At 44.1% G+C, this 22,076-nt stretch overlaps 1 protein-coding gene across 4 annotated transcripts; it reads right to left on the bottom strand.

The window, feature by feature from the left end:
- Positions 1-269: 269 nt before the first annotated feature.
- spata1 (spermatogenesis associated 1) lies at positions 270-14,092 on the bottom strand. Of its 4 annotated transcripts, none has more exons than XM_014215636.2 (12): positions 13,016-14,092; positions 12,699-12,805; positions 12,333-12,450; positions 12,189-12,218; positions 11,611-11,953; positions 11,245-11,371; positions 11,038-11,098; positions 10,509-10,611; positions 10,289-10,432; positions 1,803-1,981; positions 879-977; positions 270-635 (listed from the first exon to the last, which is right to left on the bottom strand). In XM_014215636.2, the coding sequence occupies exons 1-12, from the start codon at positions 13,073-13,075 to the stop codon at positions 495-497; spliced, it is 1,512 nt and encodes a 503-aa protein (XP_014071111.2). In that variant the 5' UTR covers positions 13,076-14,092; the 3' UTR covers positions 270-494. The 4 variants fall into 4 exon arrangements, with proteins under 4 accessions (XP_014071111.2, XP_014071109.2, XP_014071108.2 ...); XM_014215634.2 differs by having other exon boundaries at positions 271-635; positions 11,245-11,365; positions 12,165-12,218; XM_014215633.2 differs by having other exon boundaries at positions 271-635; positions 12,165-12,218; positions 13,016-14,090.
- Positions 14,093-22,076: the final 7,984 nt, after the last annotated feature.

Consider the following 22,076-nt stretch of genomic DNA (forward strand, 5'->3'; position numbering starts at 1 on the left):
CAGTAAGTCAAGTGTGCGCCTGCGCAGGAAGTCTGGTCATTGATGGACCTAGCCTAGAGTGCAATGGCTACCTTGTAGTGTGTTCATACGGTATAGTAAACTTTAAACTGGAACCTTGTCGTTGTGTCATTTCGTGTTGACAGTGACTTCTGAAGAAAATTCCATCATGATACAGTTACGAAATCTCTTAGTCATGGCCGATACTGTTGCTTTGATACTGTACAAATATTTGTTTTCATACTTAAGATTTTAAGATGGTAGTATCAACACAGGTAAATGATCAAATGAGAGATTGTTCTTGCTGCAACAGGGACACGACAGTTTAATACAAACAGTTGTTTGGTAAACTGTGAAGTCATGGTTTTCACATGATATGCATTGCAAATAGACATAACAATTTAAATGAGACCTTTTCAAAAATATATCATTTGGAATAAGCAAAAAGCAAACATTGTCTTCTGGAATAAGGCCATGGTAGTACTGGTAGAAGTGGCTCAGTTAAGGATGCTTTGAGCCTGTGGTCTGTCCCTTGCTCCTGCTCCAAAGCCCATGGATCCAGAGAGAAATGTCTGGGTATTCTTCTGGGCCAGCTCAGCCTTCAAGGCTCTCAGCTCTGTGGCAGCCTGCTTCCCGAGCTAGGAGGAAATAAACAAGGAAGTACATCAATGAAAAACATTGAGCACTGTCTGTCCAGCAAAGCTCTCCACCTCCTGCCCAAGTCCCATGTAAAAGTTGATAACTGAAATTTTTGCTTATATGAAATATTTTTTAGCTGAGCCCTTAATTAACATACTGTAGTTTTTCCCAAATAAATAAAGGAGAATTGTATTTACATTTGTAGAGTTATGAGGGAGTCAAATTGCAATAAATCTTAATACCTTGATCTCTGTGACGAACCTCATCTTGGCATCATCCACCTTCCTCCTTAGGTTGTCAATCTCATGGCTCTCTGTCATTATCTGGATAATGAGCTCATTCTGAACATGGTGGGAAAAGTACCCAATTGTCATACTTGAGTAAAAGTGAAGATTCCTTACTAGAATATGACTCAAGTAAAAGTGTCATCCAGTAAAATACTACTTGAGTAGAAGTCAATGTATTTGATTTTAAATGTAATTGCTAAAATATATTTAAGTGTCAATCAATAATTTCACATTCTTTACATTAAGCAAACCAGGCAGCAATCTTTTTTTCTGGCTATCTGTAAAAAAAATTTTTTTTTAAAAACGAAACACTCTGACATAATTTACAAACAAAGCATTTGTGTTTAGTGAGTCCACCAGATCAGAGGCAGTAGAGATGACCAGGGATGTTCTCTTGATAAGTGCGTGAGTTGGACCATTTTCCTGTCCTGCTAAGCGTTCAAAATGTAACGAGTACTTGGGTGTCAAGCAAAATGTGTCGAGTAAAAAGTACATTCTTTTATTTAGGAATGTAGTAAAGTAAAAGTTGTGCCAAATATAAATAGTAAAGTACAGATACACACAAACACTACTTAAGTAGTACGTCCAAGTATTTTTACTTAAGTACTTTACACCACTGTCTATAATAATGGCATGGTCTGTATTGACCACAACATGAACTGATTCCCTCTAGTGGATGTTGTGGCACAGTCAAACTGACATTGTTGCTATGGCCTTACTGAACCATAAACTCTGAATCAACTTTGCATCCCAATAATCTGCACAAGTGTTCACTTCCTTCACAGATTTAAAAGCAAAAAAATCATAAAATAAATGTGGAAACTATCTAGCCAATGTTTGGGGAGGGGAGCACACTTCAATTGAAGGACTGATTGTTACTTTGGTGCTCGACAATCTTTCCTGCCATCTGGGCTTTCCTCCTCCATCCCTCGCCTTTAGCTGGTGTAGGATGTTATTGTAGAATATCTCCAGCTCTTGACGAAGACTTCTCAGTGTGACCTCCAAAGGGGCTGTGGCCTTCTTGGTATCAAAATAACTCCTCTTCCAACTGTCACGAGCTGGAAAACAACAAAAGCTCTCAGGGCAAAATTGACTGGCTTTTGCTCCAGTGTCAGTTCTGAACCCATTTATTTCCAGAAAGAGTTTTGAAAAAACAAGATGTAGGTTAAATTGAGAAAGGAAAACATGATTTATTTGTTTTTCTGTAACTCTTAAAGCCTGTAGCTATAATGCTTTATAAGTTGTTTATAAGCATGTATGAGACGTTTGTTTTCTACACTAAACAAAAATATATAAACGTGACATGCAACAATTTCAAAGATTTTACTGAGTTCCAGTTCATCTAAGGAAATCAGTCAATTGAAATGTATTAGGCCCTAATCTATGGATTTCACATGACTGGGAATACAGATATGCATCTGTTGGTCACAGATACCTTGGGGGGGGGGGGGGGGGGGCGTGTAGATCAGAAAAGCAGTCAGTATCTGGTGTGACCACCATTTGCCTCATGCAGCACAACATCTCCTACGCATGGAGTTGATCAGGCTGTTGATTGTGGCCTGTGGAATGTTGTCCCAGTCCTGGATATTGGCAGAAACTGGAACATGCTGTCGTACATGTCGATCCAGAGCATCCCGAATATGCTCAATGGGTGACATGTCTGGGGAGTATGCAGGCCATGGAAGAACAGGGACATTTTCAGCTTCCAGGAATTGTTTACAGATCCTTGCGACATGGGGCTGTGCATTATGATGGCAGTGGATGAATGGCACGACAATGGGCCTCAGGATCTCGTCACGGTATCTCTCTGCATTCAAATTGCCATTGATAAAATGCAATTGTGTTTGTTGTCCGTAGCTTATGCCTGCCCATAACATAACCCCAGCACCACCATGGGCCACTCTGTTCACAACATTGACAACAGCAAACCGCTCACGCACATGACGCCATACACGCAGTCTGCCATCTGCCCAGTACAGTTGAAACCGGGATTCATCGGTTAAGAGTACACTTCTCCAACGTGCAAGTGGCCAGCTAAGGTGAGCATTTGTCCACAAGTCGGTTACGATGCTGAATTGCAGTCAGGTCAAGACCAGTGGAAGCTCTTCAGGGGAGAACCATCCTCAGGGAATTTCAGAAAAATGTAAAGTGAAACATTAAAGTTAAACTTTTTAGATAAAACTACACAAAATATATTCACATCACCAACTAATTGATTAAAAAACACTGTTTTGCAATGAAGTTCTACAGAGCCTCAGCAGCACTATGCAGTGAGCCGGAGGACAGCTAGCTTCTGTCCTCTGAGTACATTGACTTCAATACAAAACCTAGGAGGCTCATGGTTCTCACCCTCTTCCAAAGACTTACAGAGTAATTATGACCACTTCCGGAGGACATCCTCCAACCTATCAGAGCTCTTGCAGCATGAATTGACACCCAATCAAAGGATCAGAGAATGAATATAGTACTGAAAGCATAAGCTACAGCTTTCTAGCACTGCAGTGCATAACATGTGTTGAGTAGTTGACTCAAAGACAATAGTTGAATAGTTTTGAACAAATTAATTTCTAGAGAGATTTCGTAGTATATCTTTTTTTCACTTTTACTTGCTTAGCTAGCATCGAATGCAGCTAGCTAGTTTAGCCTACTCAAACACCCGGCTCAAACAGAGAGGGATGCTATGTTAGCTAGCTGGCTGTCCAACACTGGAACTCTTCCAAGTCAAGGTAAACTTTTGGTTTTATTCATTTATTGCTGCCCGTGGGTGTAACTACTAAACTGCTTGCTGTTGACTACACTGTACTGCATGTTTGTAGCAGGTTTACTAATGCGTTAGTTCTTGTAGCTATGTTGACTATGACATGACAACAATGTAGGGGCTGTGGTTAGCGGTCATGATATGAAGGTTTGGCTTGGAAAGGTTTTTTCACCTGGTCACAGACAGCTGATGTGTAGTACTGAAGTCCACATGCGAAGGGAAACGGTGAGAGGAGGAGAGTGCGTAGTAGATAGACAACGAGCTGTTTGTATGTGGCTGCTATGAAAGTGAACTGTGTTTGCGTCTGATCAGGGGTGTATTCATTGCGCCGATTCTGTTGAAAAACATTTATTAAACGGAATGAAACGGCGATAAACATACCTGAATTTGTCCAAAAGAAACTCGTTTGCAACTGTTGGACTAATGATTACACCCTAGATCAGCTAGATGCAGGCAAAAGTGTGCAAGGCGGCATTGAATATGTCCCTGTCTGTCACCTTGACTACTCAATTCTCTTGACCTACGTTGTAGACGAATGTAAACTCATTCATAGGCTAGATTGTAGCAACCTCATGATGGGTACAGGGAAAATTAGAGAATCATGTAGTAGCCTAAATCTATATTTATACATTGAGCTGGGTGAATGGAATATGAATGACAGTCATCCAATATGCTGTAATAGAAATAAAGCCATGTTCATTAAAAAAAAGATCATCCTCCCTCATCTTAAACTGCACTGACCACCACTGGTGAAGACAATTAGCATGCAGATGAGCTTCCCTGAGATGGTTTCTGACAGTTTGTGCAGAAATTCTTCAGTTGTGTGAACCCACAGTTTCACCAGCTGTCTGGGTGGCATGTCTCAGACCATCCCGCCGCTGAAGAAGCCGGATGTGGAGGTCGTGGGCTGGCGTGGTTTGTGGTTGTGAGGCCGGTTGGAGGTACTGTCAAATTCTCTAAAACAACGTAGGTAGGTGGCTTATGGTAGAGAAATTAACATGAAATTATCTGGCAACAGTTCTGGTGGACATTCCTGCACTCAGCATGCCAATTGCACGCTCCCTCAAAACTTGAGACATCTGTGGCATTGTGTGCTAAAACTGCACATTTTAGAGTGGCCTTTTATTGTCCCCAGCACAAGGTGCCACCTGTGTAATTATTTAATCAGCTTCTTGATATGCCACTGTTACGTGCCTCCAAGTAGGAGGGAGGTGCAGAAGAGCAACGAAGTCCCAGTGGCACAATCGTTTATTAAAGGAGTCCCAACTCAACAACAACATGGGGGGAAACACGCTCAAACGAAGTTGCCACACACAGGGAAAGTAACGCAACACACGGGGGAGAAACCTCTCCTCCTAAACATATATCAAAACGGTACAACTACCGAGTGAAAGGAAAACTCCGTGGTGCAGACACGCACCCCTAACAAAGTAACACAGCAAACAATCCCGCACAAAGACTAGCAGGCAGCGGAGGTAAATAAACCCACTGAAATCAACTAATGGAACACAGGTGTGACAAAACAGACAGAACCAAACGAAAAGGAAAAATGGATCGGTGGCAGCTAGTAGGCCGGCGACGACGACCGCCGAGCACCGCCTGAACAGGGAAAGGAGCCACCTTCGGTGGAAGTCGTGACAGCCACACCTGCCAGGTGGCTAGATTATCTTGGCAAAGGATACATGCTCACTAACAGGGATGTAAACAAATTTGTGTACAAAATTAGAGAAATTAGCTTTTTGTGCTGGGATCTTGTATTTCAGCTTATGAAAAATGGGACCAACACTTTACATGTTGCGTTTATATTTTTGTTCAGTATAATAAGGCTCATAATGTTATGCCACTCAGTGTATAATCTACAATTTTGCGGCGATTTACATTTTATGCTCAAAAGAAGCGAGTCATAAATGTTGCATGCAACTGGCCATTATATTCCACTGTGTTTTGTGGTGTCCGGTATCCCTGGTATACCATGCTGTCACAATGCATATGGTGTATGCATTTGTAGGTCAATTTAGAAACTATAATTATTTTTGGGTTTGCGCAGCAAAAGCCCCACCTTAGATATTCGACATGCAAGAGCCACGTCTTAGGTATTCAACATACTACTTCTTATTCTTATGCATGCTACGCCTTTTACACCGTTTAAGATAGAAACGCCATTCCAAGTTCAAAACGTGTGTAACGGTCTAACTTTTTTTGTCCCCCCCATCCGCTTTCATGGCATTTCCTCAAGATTCTGAAGCTCTCCATTGTGACATAATTACTTCCAACGGCCATTCTCGATGTGAAATCATGCAGCTTTTGACCCAAATCAGCTAATTATTCCACTTTGCAACAACTTAGACAAAGTTAAAGTGTTCCCATCTTCATCTACTTCTCTGCTGCTCAAATATGGCGTTAGGACATAATATACTATTCTGAGAAGGTTTTAGCAGGTTAACTTCTTATGGATCCCTTCGTGCGCCAATCCCAGTTAGCGGGATCGATTTGACAACACCAAATTCAAAAACAGAAATACTCATAAGAATTCATAAATCATACAAGTGTTATACATTGGTTTAAAGATTAACTTCTTGTTAATCCAGCCGCAGTGTCAGATTTCAAAAAGGCTTTATGGTGAAAGCAGACCATGCGATTATCTGAGGACAGCGCCCAGCATACAAACCCATGAAAATCAGATTTCAACTAGGCAGGTGCTACACAAAAGTCAGATATAACGATATAATTCATGCCTTACCTTTGAAGATCTTCTGTTGGCACTCCAAAATGTCCCATACACATCACAAATGGTCCTTTTGTTCGATAAATTGTTTCTTTATATCCCCAAAATGTCAATTTATTTGGCGCGTTTGATTCAGAAAAACACCGGTTCCAACTCGCCCAACATGCCTACAAAGTATCTAATAAGTTACCGGTAAACTTTCTCCAAACATTTCAAACAACTTTCCTCATCCAACTTTAGGTATTTTAAAATGTAAATAATCGATAACATTTAAGACGGAATATACTGTGTTCAATAGTGGATAAAATGAAATTGGAGCGAGTTCCAGGTCGCGCGCCCAAAACAAAACAGTCCACTTGTGTCACGCCTTGACCATAGAGAGCCCTCTGGGTTCTCTATGGTGTTTTAGGTCAGGGCGTGACTAGGGGGGTTTTTCTAGTATTGTTATTTCTATGTTGGTGTATTTGTATGGTTCCCAATTAGAGGCACCTGATTATCATTGTCTCTAATTGGGGATCATACTTAAGTTGTCCATTGTTCCCAACTGCGTTGTGGGATATGGTTTTGTTTTCAGTTAGTGCCTAAGTGCGCTCTGTACTGGACGTTCGTTTATTCTTTGTTGTTTTTGTGAAGTTTCACTTTGTAATAAAGTATGTGGAGCTATACGCACGCTGCGCCTTGGTCCGCTCCTTTCGATGAACGTGACAGAATATCCCACCACGCAAGAACCAAGCAGCGTGCCTGGGAAATAAAGGAGAGTTGGACGTGGGAGGAAATCCTAGGAGGATGCGAGACCCTTCCTTGGAGGGAGTCGCCAAGGAATATAGAAGGACAGCGACGACACCAGGGTCCGCGGCCACAGAAACCCCAAGATTTTTTTGTTGTTGGGGGGGGGGGCACAAGGGGCTGTCGGTCGAGCCAAGGAGAGAGCCAGAGACAGTTGGTGAGTCGATGGAGCTGTTGGAGGAGGGCGATCGGAGAGAGATGTTGGTTAGGTGTATTCTGCACGGCACTCGCCCTGAAGAGCGTGTCATCAGTCCGGTGAAACCTGCGCCGGCTCCACGCACCAGGTCTCCAGTGCGCTTCCCCAGCCCGGTACGTCCTGTGCCGTCTCCCGCACTCGCCCTGAAGAGCATGTCATCAGTCCGGTGAAACCTGTGCCGGCTCCATGCACCAGGCCTCCAGTGCGCCTCCCCAGCCCAGTACGTCCTGTGCCGGCTCCCCACACTTGCCCTGAAGAGCGTATCATCAGTCCGGTGCCACTTGTGCCGGCTCCACGCACCAGGCCTCCAGTGCGCCTTCCCAGCCCGGTACGTCCTGTGCCGGCTCCCCGCACTCGCCCTGAAGAGCATGTCATCAGTCCGGTGCCACCTGTGCCGGCTCCAAGCACCAGGCCTCCAGTGCGCCTCCCCAGCCCGGTTCGTCCTGTGCCGGCTCCCCGCACTCGTCCACCAGTGCTTGAGTACAGTCCGGAATCTCCAGCGACGGTCTACAGCCCGAAACCTCGAGCGACGGTTCACAGTCCAGAGCTTCCAGCGACGGTCAACGGTCCGGAGCTTCCAGCGACGGTCAACGGTCCGGAGCTTCCAGCGACGTTCAACGGTCCGGAGCCTCCAGCGACGTTCAACGGTCCGGAGCCTCCAGCGACGTTCAACGGTCCGGAGCCTCCAGCGACGGTCAACGGTCCGGAGCCTCCAGCGACGGTCAACGGTCCGGAGCCTCCAGCGACGGTCAACGGCCAGATCTGCGGTCTGAGCGGGTGCTACGTCCCGCACTGGAGTCGCCACCGACGCCAGTGGCCCACAATAACCCTCACGAGCAGTTTAGGTTTTGCGTCCGGAGTCCGCACCTTTGGCGGTGTACTGTCACACCCTGACCATAGAGAGCCCTCTGCGTTGTGGGATATTGTTTCAGTTAGTGCCTAAGTGCGCTCTGTACTTCACGTTCGTTGTATGTTTGTTTTTTGTAGTTTCACTTTGTATTAAAATATGTGGAACTCAACTCATGCTGCGCCTTGGTCCGCTCATTTCGACGATCGTGACAACTTGGCTCTACACTCAGAAAGGAAAGGGCTACTTCTTAATTTCTCAAAGGAAAAACATCAACCAATTAATTACATTGTTTCAGATGGTGATTGTCAAGCAAATAGCTGCCAATCTATCATGGTAACTGACCATTAACAAACACATTTAACATCTCCATCTGAAAAACATCTAGTGAACACAACCACACCACTACTGACATATCTAGTGAACACAACCACACCACTACTGACACATCTAGTGACTACAACCACACCACTACTGACACATCTAGTGAACACAACCACACTACTGCTGACACATCTAGTGAACAGTGAACACAACCACACTACTGCTGACCACATCTAGTGAACACAACCACACTACTGCTGACACATCTAGTGAACACAACCACGCTACTACTGACACATCTATTGAACACAACCACACTACTGCTGACCACATTGAGTGAACACAACCACACTACTGCTGACCACATCTAGTGAACACAACCACACTACTGCTGACCACATCTAGTGAACACAACCACACTACTGCTGACCACATCTAGTGAACACAACCACACTACTGCTGACCACATCTAGTGAACACAACCACACTACTGCTGACACATCTAGTGAACACAACCACACCACTACTGACACATCTAGTGAACACAACCACACTACTGCTGACCACATCTATTGAACACAACCACACTACTGCTGACCACATCTAGTGAACACAACCACACTACTGCTGACCACATCTAGTGAACACAACCACACTACTGCTGACCACATCTAGTGAACACAACCACACTACTGCTGACACATCTAGTGAACACAACCACACTACTGCTGACCACATCTAGTGAACACAACCACACTACTGCTGACCACATCTAGTGAACACAACCACAGTACTGCTGACCACATCTAGTGAACACAACCACACCACTGCTTACCACATCTAGTGAACACAACCACACAACTTTTGACCACAACCACACTATTACTGACCTCAACCACACAACTACTGACCTCAACCACACAACTACTGACCTCGACCACAATTGCTGAACACCTCTAGTGACCACAACCACTCAACTGCTGACCACAACCACACAACTTCTGACCACAACCACACAACTTCTGACTACAACCAATGACCATTCATCTACTGAGCACAACCAAACAACTTATAATTACAACCACACAACTGCTGACCACATCAGGTGACCACAACCACACAACTACTGACCACAACCGCTGACCACAACCGCTGACCACAACCACAACACTTCTGACCACAACCACACAACTGTTTACCACATCTAGTGACCACGGCCACGCAACTTCTGACCACGACCACGCAACTTCTGACCACGACCACGCAACTACTGACCACGACCACGCAACTGCTTACCACATCTGGTGACCACAACCACACAACTACTGACCACTATTACTGACCAAATCTACTGACCAGTAGTGACTATCTGTGGAAATTTAAAATGATTTCACAATTCAAATAATATGATCAACAACTTTTTAAACTTTAACAAAAATACTTTCAAAGAGCTTTAGCAAGCCTCACAACTTTACATGTAAAGTTACAATCTAGTTAATATTATTATGACCATGGCAATTATGCATCACAATAGTAATGTCTATGTTGTAGGACAGGTCAGTAACTTATTTTGCTGTGCCCTGTCGCACAGATTATTTTATAGTTAAACAAGCTAATTGGTATTTAATCTGGATCATAATGAGATGCTAATATATTATAAGGAGGTCATACGTGCTTTTGTCATATCCTGATATGAGGGTGCAAAAGAACTAGTCCAGACATACATCACCTTGATTTCGACGGTGTCTGTTCTGTGCCATCAAGTCTTTTCCTTTTCTCAGCAACTCTTGTCTTGTCTGTTCTAGTTGCTTTCTCTCCTCTTTTGCCATCTTAATTTCCTCTATCAGTTCATCTCCTGAGGAAGGGAGGAAACCTACCATGTCATTTGTGCCTTACATTTCAGCAACAACAATATGGATGACTGAGACATAACAGAAATGCCTGCTTACTACTTGATAGGAAGACCGGGGCAGCCGTTTTACGAGTGCCCAGGGTTGGGACGGGGGGTGGAGAGGCGTACTGTGTAGGCATAGTTACTGGGTGTTCAGGGACCTACATGAAAATAAATGATTGGTAAAACATAATTTCATTTTTTTGTTGAAGCAAATTGATTTCGGTGTGCATGCCAAGAAAATAGTTTAAGTACTCCTCGCTGCTTTTCCTCTATTCCTATTTCCCTGACTAAGAGCCCCTTTTTAATTCAAACCCACCTGCTGGCTGTGGAATTTTGACGCAGTAACAAAGCCACACAGTATTTTACAAGGCGCTGGTAATTTACAATAAAACTACTCTTGGGTTGTCTCAACAACCTCTCTTGGTGTGCAGTACTTGATGGAACTACACCTTTAAGAAAAAACTATTGAATGGGCTTGCAGATGTTCAATAGCCTGGCTATGACAGAAAAACATGGTAACTGTAACTGATTTTGGCATAATGTCATTTCAGTAAGTATGTAAGCAGCACACAAGCATCTCTTACCTCATTTTTTTGTTTATTCCTGATATACTTCAGTGTCTGTGCACCTTTAGATTTCCTTAACCTCCAAAGAGAGAAAACAAAATGTGGGCTTATTTATTTTAAATGACTCATCTAGAAATTGGGTGCCTGTAACCAGGGTTTAAATTGCTCTGGCGGTGGTAGAGCTCTTCCTCTCTGTTATGGCAAAAGTGTTCCTCTGTTTGTTACCTGTGTGGGGTGGGAGAAAACACAGAATCCTGATCTTCCAGTGACTCTGGGACCCCCGAATCGCTGGCTCGGTTTAACTTGAATCGTTGTTTCTTCTTAGCCGGCGCCACCTTCCCCACAACTGATTCTTTCAAAATGGATTGAAAGTAAATGGTTGTAACAACATCTCTGTCTGTTACAACAAGTACAAGGTTGAGTTGCTTTTTAGAAACGTCAGTTTAAAGGGATAGTACACTCCAAAATCTAAGTTTTTCAGACAATTTCATACTAGACTCAGAGCACTTTTCAGGTACGAACCACCCCCCACCCCCCCCCCCACCCAAAAAATGTGCTGATTTTGTAGTGAGCAATCCCTTTAACTCTCACCTTTAGCCTCTATGACACACTGGGGTGGCCCCTGGGCTTGGGCCTTCCACAGGAGGTGGTCATCCTCAGCGCACCCAGGCTTCTGAGAGGAGAGAAGGTACTCCTCATTCTCCTCTTCCTCCCCCTCCTCATCAGGGCTGGGGGAGGGAGGGGGCTGTGGCTGGAGACCCTGGGGGATCTGAGGGAATTTAAAAGGCTCTTTTGTCCCTGTTGGCATTCCTTGCACTCTGGCAGTGTAGTAAATCTGGGGGTCTGTGGAGTGGGTGTTGGGGGTGAAGGACTGTGAACAGACACTGTTGTCGCTCTCCACCCTGGGCAACAGGTACAGCTCTGGCTGAGGGGCCTGGAGTGTAGGAGAAGATCATGACATAAGGACAAGGCATGCAACAAGCTTATTATAAATAGATTTCTTTCTTTCACTTAAAAAAATATTTAACTATTTGTTGTGTTACAACCTGAATTTACACACAATACCCCATAATGACAAAATGTAGAATAGGTCAAGGGGTATGAATACTTTCTGAAGGCACAATATTTAAGCGGAATGTGCATACATATGGAGGGGCAAAATACTTCACTTTCAGATCCCTTTCTTGTTTGGCTTTGACCTATTTAAAAAAAAATACAAATGCAATGGGACAATGAATCACCTCATGCCAGTTTGCCAAATAAAACACAAGCGATAAGCAATTGTGTCCCTGAACCAGGCCTGCTATACTCACCAATGCCAAGCTTCGGCCCACACATTTTAAAAATGAAAACTTGTCAATATCTTTCTCAGCTCCGAGGAGAATGCCAAGCTCACTCCTGAGAGTTCTGAGAGATATATCAGGATACACCCTGGCATGAAAACAACAATTTACAGTGAAGAGGCACTATGTTCAAAAACATTTTCACATCAAAGAAATATGGGTGAAGACGACAACCATCAAAGTATCTTGTTGACTGTTTAATCTGCAGTTTTCTTTTCCTCTTCTGTACATATTTTCTATTATGCATATTCCTACAAATTGTAGGCTATACTGGTCTCATTATTTGCAGTAACTATATGCCACTTCTGAATAGAAAACATTTAATAAATATCTCACCTGATGAATCCAGCAGATATGAAGCTCTCTATGGCTTCAACCGGCACTCTATTCAGTTTTAAGTTCCACTGTTCATTTGGTACAAACAGCACATGGAGCTCAACAAACTAATAAGAAAGCAATCAAAATTAATATGTATTGGAGCTTCTTACATTTTGCCCTAACAGGCACTGGTTTTCTAAAAAGCAAAGTTCACCAAGAAAGAGGGTATAAAGATTATTGTGGTAGACAGATGGTGATAATCTTCTGTACTGAGTACATAAAATGTACAAAAAAAAATAATCACAACATAATGGTGCAATATATAGCCTACATACCTTTCTACTTGTTAATCGTCTCTCTTCAGGATATCTAATAGACTTGCATGAGTACTCCATTTTCAACAAGCCACACCTATTCTAAGAAATAATCTGTTTGATGAAGGCATTAAGTTTTTCCATGATAAATGCTGTTATTTTCACAGAATAAGAAGTAGGATACGGGCTGGTTTCTTTCTTCTCATAAAAGCTTGTGTATGTGTTGTGATTTGCTTGTCCAGGGGGCGGAGTGGAGGAGTGGACTGCTAAGTAACAATCTCTTGTGAAATCAAACAGAGCCAATCGAAGCAATATTTTTATGGATGGCACAAACTGTTGTTGCTCCGTTGCTGATGCAAGACACCCCAAATAAACGTTTAAACATTACCCGCTATAAGGTGGAGATTGTAAAAGGGTCATTGTTGAATAGCGGTGGCATTTGAGAATAGCATTTTGGAAAAAATGTAAATAATGAAATGTATTTGGGTACATCTTTTAAGAGTTTCATTCTAAAACACTACAATGCTTTCATAAAGTATTCACACCCCATTACTTTTTCAAAATGTTGTGTTACAGCCTGAATTTAAAAAGGATTAAATATACATTATTTGTCACTGACCTACATATAATATGCCATGTTTTTTTTTAAAATGTTTACAAATTAATTGAAAATGAAAAGCTGAAATGTCTTGAGTCAATACGTATTCAACCCCTTTGTTATGGCACGCCTAAATAAGTTCTGGAGTAGGAATTTGCTTAACAATTAACATAAGTTGCATGGACTCCCTCTGTGTGCAATAATAGTGTTTAGCATGATTGTAATAGGGTCATTATATTTGAATGACCACCTCATCTCATACAATTATCTGTAAGGTCCCTGAGTCGAGCAGTGAATTGTAAAACACAGATTCAACCACAACGACCAAGGAGGTTTTCCAATGCCTCGCAAAGAATGGCACCTATTGGTAGATGGGTAAAAAAACACTCAAAAAATTAACATTGACTATCCCTTTGAGCATGGTGAAGTTATTAATTACACTTTAGATGGTGCATCAATTTACAGGCGTCCTTATTAACTCAGTTGCCGGAGAGGAAGGAAACCGCTTAGGGATTTCACCATGAGGCCAAGGGTGACAAACAGTTATAGAATTGAATGGCTGTGATAGGAGAAAACTGAGGATGGGTCAACATTGTAGTTACTCCACAATACTAACCTAATTGACAGAGTGAAAAGAAGGAAGCCTGAACAGAATAAAAACATTCCAAAACATGCATCCTGTTTGCAACAAATCACTAAAGTAATACTTAAAAAAATGTGGCAAAGCAATAAACTTTTTGTCCTGAATACAAAGTGTTACGTTTCGGTCAAATACAGTACAACCCATTACGGAGTAGCACCATTATTTTCAAGCATAGTGGTGGCTGCATCATGTTTTGGGTATGCTTGTAATCGTTAAGGACTGGGGCATTTTTCACGATAAAAAAGAAACTGAATGGAGCTAAACACAGGCAAAATTGTAGAGGAAAACCTGGTTTAGTCTGCTTTCCATCAGACACTCAGAGACTAATTGTCACGACTTCTACCGAAGTCGATGCCTCTCCTTGTTCGGGCGGTGCTCGGCGGTCGACGTCACCGGTCTTCTAGCCATCATTGATCCATTTTTCATTTTCCATTGGTTTTGTCTTGTCTTCCTACACACCTGGTTCCAATCCCATTCATTACATGTTGTGTATTTAACCCTCTGTTTCCCCTCATGTCCTTGTCAGAGATTGTTTTGTTTGTATGCTCGTGTATTATGGATTGGTGCGCAATGGGTTCTTGTACCCACTTTTATTTATTATGTACTTTGGTTTTGGAGTTTTGTTAAACGCTATTAAACTACTCCATTTATACCCAGTTCGATTCTCCTGCACCTTACTTCCCTGCCACCTACACACACGACATTACAGAATCTCTGACCAGTATATGGAGTCAGCAGGAGAAGGTACCCCGGCCATGGAGGTGGAGGAGCGCGTCCAGGAGCATACGGAAATGCTTGACCATCTGGGCGCCGCCATGGATCGCGTTGTCCAGAATATGGACCACTGGGAGAGACAGGGAGTTCTTCCAGCGCCTCCACCAGCACAACTGGGGTCTATCCTGAGCGCCCCTTTCCTGCCTGAACCCAGTGGGATCCGTCTCTCCATGCCACAGGGGTACGACGGGAGTGCTGCCAACTGCCAGGGTTTCCTCTTCCAACTAAACCTCTATCTGGCCACATTCTGATATACACGCGCCGAGCATGTGTCCCTGGTGCGCAAAGTGCTTGGTCGCCTTTTGGAGCATGACCTGTACGTCAAGGCCGAGAAATGCCTGTTCTTCCAAAAGTCCGTCTCCTTCCTAGGGCATCGTATTTCCAAGTCAGGAGTGGAGATGGAGAGTGTCCTCATTGCAGCCGCGCGTAATTGGCCAACTCCCACCACGGTGAAGGAGGTGCAGCGATTCTTAGCGTTTGCCAACTACTACCGGAGGTTTATCCGGGGTTTTGGTCAGGTAGCTGCTCCCATTACCTCACTGCTGAAGGGGGGCCCGGTGCGCTTTCTGTGGTCAGCTGAGGCGGACACGGCTTTTGGCCATCTGAAGGCTCTGTTTACCTCGGCTCCTGTGTTGGCCCATCCGGATCCCTCTTTGGCGTTCATAGTGGAGTTGGACGCGTCCGAGGCTGGGATAGGAGCAGTGATCTCTCAGCGCTCGGGTACGCCACCGAAGCTCCGTCCCTGTGCCTTCTTCTCTAAGAAGCTCAGCCTGGCGGAGCGAAACTGATGTGGGGGACCGGGAGCTGTTGGCTGTCGTCAAGGCTTTGAAGGCGTGGAGATATTGGCTTGAGGGGGCTAAACACCCTTTCCTCATCTGGACTGACCACCGCAATCTGGAGTACATCTGGGCATCGAGGAGATTGAACCCTCGCCAGGCAAGGTGGGCCATGTTTTTCACCCGTTTTGTGTTTACCCTTTCCTACAGGCCAGGCTCCCAGAACGTGAAGGCAGACGCATTGTCCCAGCTGGATGACACAGAGGAGCGGCCCATGGATCCCACGGCCCATTTGCTGTGTGCGTCAACTACGACTAAGAACATACGATCCTCCAGTGGGCCTGCATAGTCTATGTGAACTCGCTGCCAAGGCTCCTCTGGGAAGTCCCATGGGTGTAGTGGCGCTAGCTGAGGCATGTTCCTCATCTTTTGACATGCAGAACAGGACTTGACCTTGTCTTCGATAGCTGCGTCCAGACCTGGCCACCAAAAGTAGCTGCATGCAATCTCCTTCATTCGCACCATGCCACAGTGTCCTGAATGGAGTTCATCAAGCACCTGCCTTCTCAGTGGCGGCGGTATGATGACTCGAAAACCCCATAGCAAGCATCCAAACTGAACTGTGAGCTCGTTTCTCCTCACTAGGTAAGGTTGTAGGCTGTCCGACATATCTCCTTCTTTTCCACGAGTGACAATGTCCACGACCTCAGACATCACTGGATCAGTGTGGGTGAACTTTTTCACTTGGACAGATGTAACTGGGGCGTTGGTCACTTCCTTGAAGTAGAAGATTTCAGCCTGGGAGTGCTCAGTGTGTGCGACAGGTAAGGGAAACCTTGAGAGGCCGTCTGCATTGCAGTGCTGCTCAGACCTTCTGTACTTGATATCGTACTGGTGAGCAGATAACAATAACGCCCATCGCTGCATGCGGCTGGCTGCAAGCGACGGAATGCCGGTGTGGGGACCAAAGATGGAGGTGAGGGGTCTATGGTCCGTCAGCAGTGTGAATCGTCGGCCAAACAGAAACTGATGAAATTTCTTAACTCCAAACACAATGGCGAGTGCTTCACGCTCTATCTGTGCATAATTGCTCTCGGCTTTACTTAAGGTCCGTGATGCGAAAGCAATTGGCCTTTCTTCACCTGATGGCGTGATGTGTGAGACAACTGCACCAACGCCATAAGGTGATGCATCACATGCCAACAGTAATGGCAAGTTGGGGTTGAAGTGGGTTAGGGCCTCTGACTGAGCTAAGGCTGTTTTCGCTTTCTTGAATGCCTCCTCACATCTCTCTGTCCACTTCCACTGTTTGGTTTTGTTCAAAAGTTCATGCAGTGGCTTTAACATGTTAGCTAGGTTTGGCACAAACTTTGCGTAGTATGTCAGTAGTCCTAAGAATGATCTCAGCTGACTCACGTTCTGTGGGGATGGAGCTTCCACAACAGCCTTCACCTTCGATGGCGCCTTGTGGAGCCCCGAACTGTCGATGACGTGGCCCAGGTACTCAACAGAGGGCCGTAAAAACTCACATTTGTCCTTCCGGACCCTCAGACCGTACTCCTCCAATCTCTGTAGTGTAGCGTTCAGGTTTCTCAGCTGCTCCTGCTCGTCTTTGCCGGTGATGAGTAGATCATCGAGGTAACATTGGACCCCAGTGAGCCCGCTCAGTATCTGGTCCATAGCTCTCTGAAACAATGCCGGAGCTGAAGTGATTCCAAAAGGAAGCCTCCGGTACCTGTACAGTCCTTTGTGAGTCACTATGGTCAACAGTTCTTGTGACTCTTGGTCCACATGCATCTGTAGATAGGCCTGACATAAGTCTATCATACTGAATTTTTGTCCTCCAGCTAAACCAGAAAAGAGGTCGTCAATGAGGGGTAGTGGATATTTTTCAGCAGTCAAGACTGGGTTAATGGTGACTTTGAAATCACCACAGAGTCTGAGTGATCCATCTTTTTTTATGACTGGAACAACGGGTGTAGCCCATTCACTAACATTCACTGGATCCAATACTCCACTCTCGACTAGTCTGTTTAGCTCAATTTCAACTTTTGGTTTTATGGCGTATGGGACAGGTCTAGCTTTGAAGCATTTTGGCTTGCTGTCTGGTTTCACGGTCAGTTTAACTTATGTCCTTCATACTGCCAAGGTCTCCTTTGAACACATCCGCGTGTTTCCTCAATATCCCTTGTAGGTTTGTGTCCTCTTTTGCAACCATGTGAATTTCCTGCCAGTTTAGTTTGATCTTTTCCAGCCATGTGCGTCCTAGCAATGCTGGATGGTTGCCTTTCACAATGTAGAGTGGTAGCTTTACCTTCTGTTTGTTGAGCTCCACTGTAACAATCACGCTTCCTCTCACTGGAACAATCTCACTGGTGTATGTTTTCAGCGTCATCTTTGTGGGCTGTAGTGTGAGGTGATGTAGTTTCTCCTTGTATACAGCCTCAGACAGCAAAGATATGGCTGCTCCAGTGTCCACTTGCATCCGTACTGCATTTCCATCCAGTAGCGGTGTCACCCAGTAGCCGTATCTATTGTCTGAAATTGACATAACATGCAAAGATTCTTCCCCTTCAGACAGGGTATCACTTTGTTCATCCTCTGTGTGCTCTATTTTATGCACTTTCTTTTTGTACTTCCTGAAGTCGTTTTCCTTTGTTCAGTACTTTTGTTTGATTGTGTCTTTTTGTTTTTACATGCACGTTTGATGTGACCCTTTTTTCCACAACTTCTGCAGTCTAAGTCTTTGCACCAACACTCCTCTGCTTGGTGACCTGGTTTCCCACAGCGATAGCATGGCTTGCCACCTCCTGCCTTGTTTTTTTAACCACGTAGACACCTTATGCACTTTGGTCGATGCACTTAGCTGTTGTGCGTCTTTATTTGCCATTTTCATTGATGTACTCACTTCTATTGCTCTCTGCAATGTTAAGTTACTCTCAGTCAAAAGGCGTTTCTGAATTGCCTCACTGCGCATGCCACACACTAACCTATCACTAACCAAATTCACAGTGTTCAGATAACTGTTTCAATACAGCCACAAACTGTGAGATTGATTCCTCCTCCTCTTGATTTCTCTTATGAAACCGGAATCTCTCTGCGATTATCAGTGGTTTGGGAGAATAATGTCCTTTTAAGGTAGCCACAATTTCATCATATGATTTATCACCAGGTTTTTTAGGCGTTACTAGGCTGCGCAGTAGATTTAATGTTTTTCCTCCCATAATAGTAAAAAATGTTGGCACAACGACTTCTGCTTTAATGCCATTTGCCAACACAAAGTACTCAAAACGTTCTGTGTAAGAACTCCATTGTTCCACAGATTCATCAAATGTTCCTATATTTCCAATCAATGCAGACATTTTCGGTTTATTTTTCTAACTCACACTTGTCAGACGGTCCCTTACACCCAGACACCTTTTTTTCCCCAGCGAAAAAAAAACGAATTTAACTCAGACTTTCTGCCGAAGATGATCAGTACAAACGTGAGAACGTTTCTTCCTCGTCGCCAGTTTTGTTGTATAGCACACTGTATTACTTATACAAGTAATATAAGGACAGGACATGAGACGGGAGTAGAAATGAACGTGGGCATTGTTTAATGCGTTTCACAGGAAGAACATTCCAAGCGTTTTTAACGTAGGTAAGCAAGGGGGGTTACAGGTGCCCTAAAGGGACAAAACCAGAATATTAATACACAACAAGGTCCCATGAGCTTTTTCTCTTTCTCATTTGGATCGCATCCTTTGTTTTTCCGCAAGATGACTTCTCTGATTGTAGTGTCCTTGTACTGTGCCGCTTTGATGTTCTCTGGTGTAATGGCAGGCACACCTCCAGGTGACACACCACTGTCTGTAGAGTGGAGTTGCAGTGCAGCCACCCATGGAACATCGTCATTTTTTGCTGCATTGCTTCCTTGCCATACAGCTTAGACGACTTCTGGTGGTATATTTTCCGTGTACTCACCCACATGGCTGTGAAGATTGACAGGGCAACGTGACAGCGTGTCAGCATCCATCTTACCAGGTCTTCACTTCAGGTTGAAGTGGAAGTCAGCCAACTCCCTGACCCAGCAGTGACCCACTGCGTTGAGTCAACAGGTTGTTGTCTGTGTATATGTTAAAGGTTGGTGCATAGTATACATGGTCTCTAAATTTGTCACAGATTGCCCACTTTTTCTTTGGTGGAGTTAGCGTTCTGGACCCGTACTCTATTACACGTAGTTTCCCGTTTTGATGTTACATTTACATTTTACATTTACATTTTAGTCATTTAGCAGACGCTCTTATCCAGAGCGACTTACAGTAGTGAATGCATACATTTTCCCCCCGTACTGGTCCCCCGTGGGAATCGAACCCACAACTCTGACGTTGCAAACTCCATGCTCTACCAACTGAGCCACACGGGACCGTAGCACAGCACCTAGACCCTTGTTGGAAGCGTCAGTGTGTAACAAACATTAAGTCACAGTCTGGTTATGCGAGTATGGGTGGATGAATTAGCATTTCTACAAACTTGGCTACGATGGCTCTGTGTACAAATGTCCACTGGACTGAGGTCTTGGGATGTTTTTTTTGCTTTGGTTTTGCCTCTGGTTGGTTTGGGCTTGGCATTTTTACCCCTTGCTTTTTGTAATCTTTGTAGCAGCTCAAACAGGGGTTTGGCCAGCCGGGAGAAATCTTGGATGAATAACCTGTAGTACCCAAGGAATCCCGGCAATGTTCGGATCTCTCCAATTGTCAGTAGCTCCTTCCCCTTTAGCAGCAACACTGCCTCCAAGTCTTTTGGGTCGATTTGGACTCCTTTGCAGGAAACCATCCAACCTATATACCGCACTTGCTGGCGGAAGACTTCACACTTTTTCGGCCGCAGTTTGATACCTTGCCCCCTTATTTGACAGAGCACTCATCTCAGGTCTTCCACATGTTCACTGGACGTCTTAGAACAGTAGAGAAAGTCATCCAGATATGGTGAACAGCAGTCGTCTCTCATTCCCTCTAAAACTCCTTCCATTCACCTCTGGAAAGGGCCTGGGGTGTTGTTCAGCACAAAGAGGATGCGGACCCACTCATACAACCCCCAGGGGGTGCTGAACGCGGTGGCATGTCCTGAGCTTTCATCCACGAAGCCTTGATGGTAAGCGCTGACTTGGTCGAGTATCAAGAACCAGGTGTATCCCCTAGAGTGTCTAGCAAGTCTTGTATCCGTGGTAACGGGTGACGGTCGGGATGGTCTTGCGATTCAGCTCTCTGAAGTCGACATAACTGCAGGCTGCTGTCCACCTTGCTTATGCAGACTACCAGGGATGAGTATGGTGATTTGGATTTATTGATCCAGCCTCTCTCCAGCAGGTTTTGGAAGAATTCTTTCACCTCTTTGTATAGGGGTTTTGGAATGGAGTTGTAGCTTTTCTGTATCACATTGCATAGGGAATATGACTTGCTCCATCATTATCAGTCGCAATGACCCTGACATAAATTTGAGTTCTACATACAGTATAGTTGAAAAGAGGAGATTCCTAGCTTAAAAATGATGTACAACTTGTGCATCAACCCTGCACAGCAGAGCTAGTTACAGAGGTATCACTGATCAGCTGTTTATAGATAAATACACCCCTGAAGTCTTGTTAGTTTTCAGCGCAGAGCCATTTGCATTCTGAACATTGCAACGCAAGTGCCACTGTAGAAGACATTGTCTGTTATTTGGCATAGCTTTTAGCTTGCTTGATAATAATTGAACAGTTTGACAAGATTGTGTTCTAGCTAGTTGGCTACTATGTTTAAACATTTATGGGTGTGCTAGCAAGCAAAACGGCTAGTTTGCTTGTCAGTTGACCATTAGCTAACCAATTACTTGTTTTAAAAAGTGGATCTTGTTATCCAAGACGTTCAAACAAATTGGGTTGGCTAGAAAACATTTAATCCTAAAACAGACCATGCCAACAATTGACTAAATTTGAATGTTATACTAATGAGCTAGCGTAACAAGTGATTGAAAAACGACAGAGCACATCACAGAAAGTATTCACACCTTGACTTTTTCCACATTTTGTTTTGTTACAGCCAGATTGTGTCACGGGCCTTCACACAATACTCCATAATGTCAAAGTGGAATTATGTTTAGAATGTTTTACAAAAAAAATAAAAAATGAAAAGCTGAAATGTCTTGATTCAATAAGTATTCAACCCCTTTGATGTGGCAAGCCTAAATAAGTTCAGGAGTAAAGATTTGCTCAACAAGTCACAAGTTGCTCAACAAGTCACAAGTTGCATGGACTCAATAATAGTGTTT

The sequence above is a fragment of the Salmo salar genome, chromosome ssa10 (assembly GCF_905237065.1).
Source record: "Salmo salar chromosome ssa10, Ssal_v3.1, whole genome shotgun sequence".
Classification (NCBI taxonomy): domain Eukaryota; kingdom Metazoa; phylum Chordata; class Actinopteri; order Salmoniformes; family Salmonidae; genus Salmo; species Salmo salar.

Coding starts and splice junctions, on each gene's coding strand:
- spata1 (XM_014215633.2), bottom strand. CDS start 13,075: ATGGAGTACTCATGCAAGTCTATTAGATATCCTGAAGAGAGACGATTA. Junction 11,099..11,244: donor TTTTCTCCCACCCCACACAG/GTAACAAACAGA, acceptor CTCTCTTTGGAG/GTTAAGGAAATCTAAAGGTG. Junction 1,982..10,288: donor CAGACACCGTCGAAATCAAG/GTGATGTATGTC, acceptor GTTGTTTTCCAG/CTCGTGACAGTTGGAAGAGG.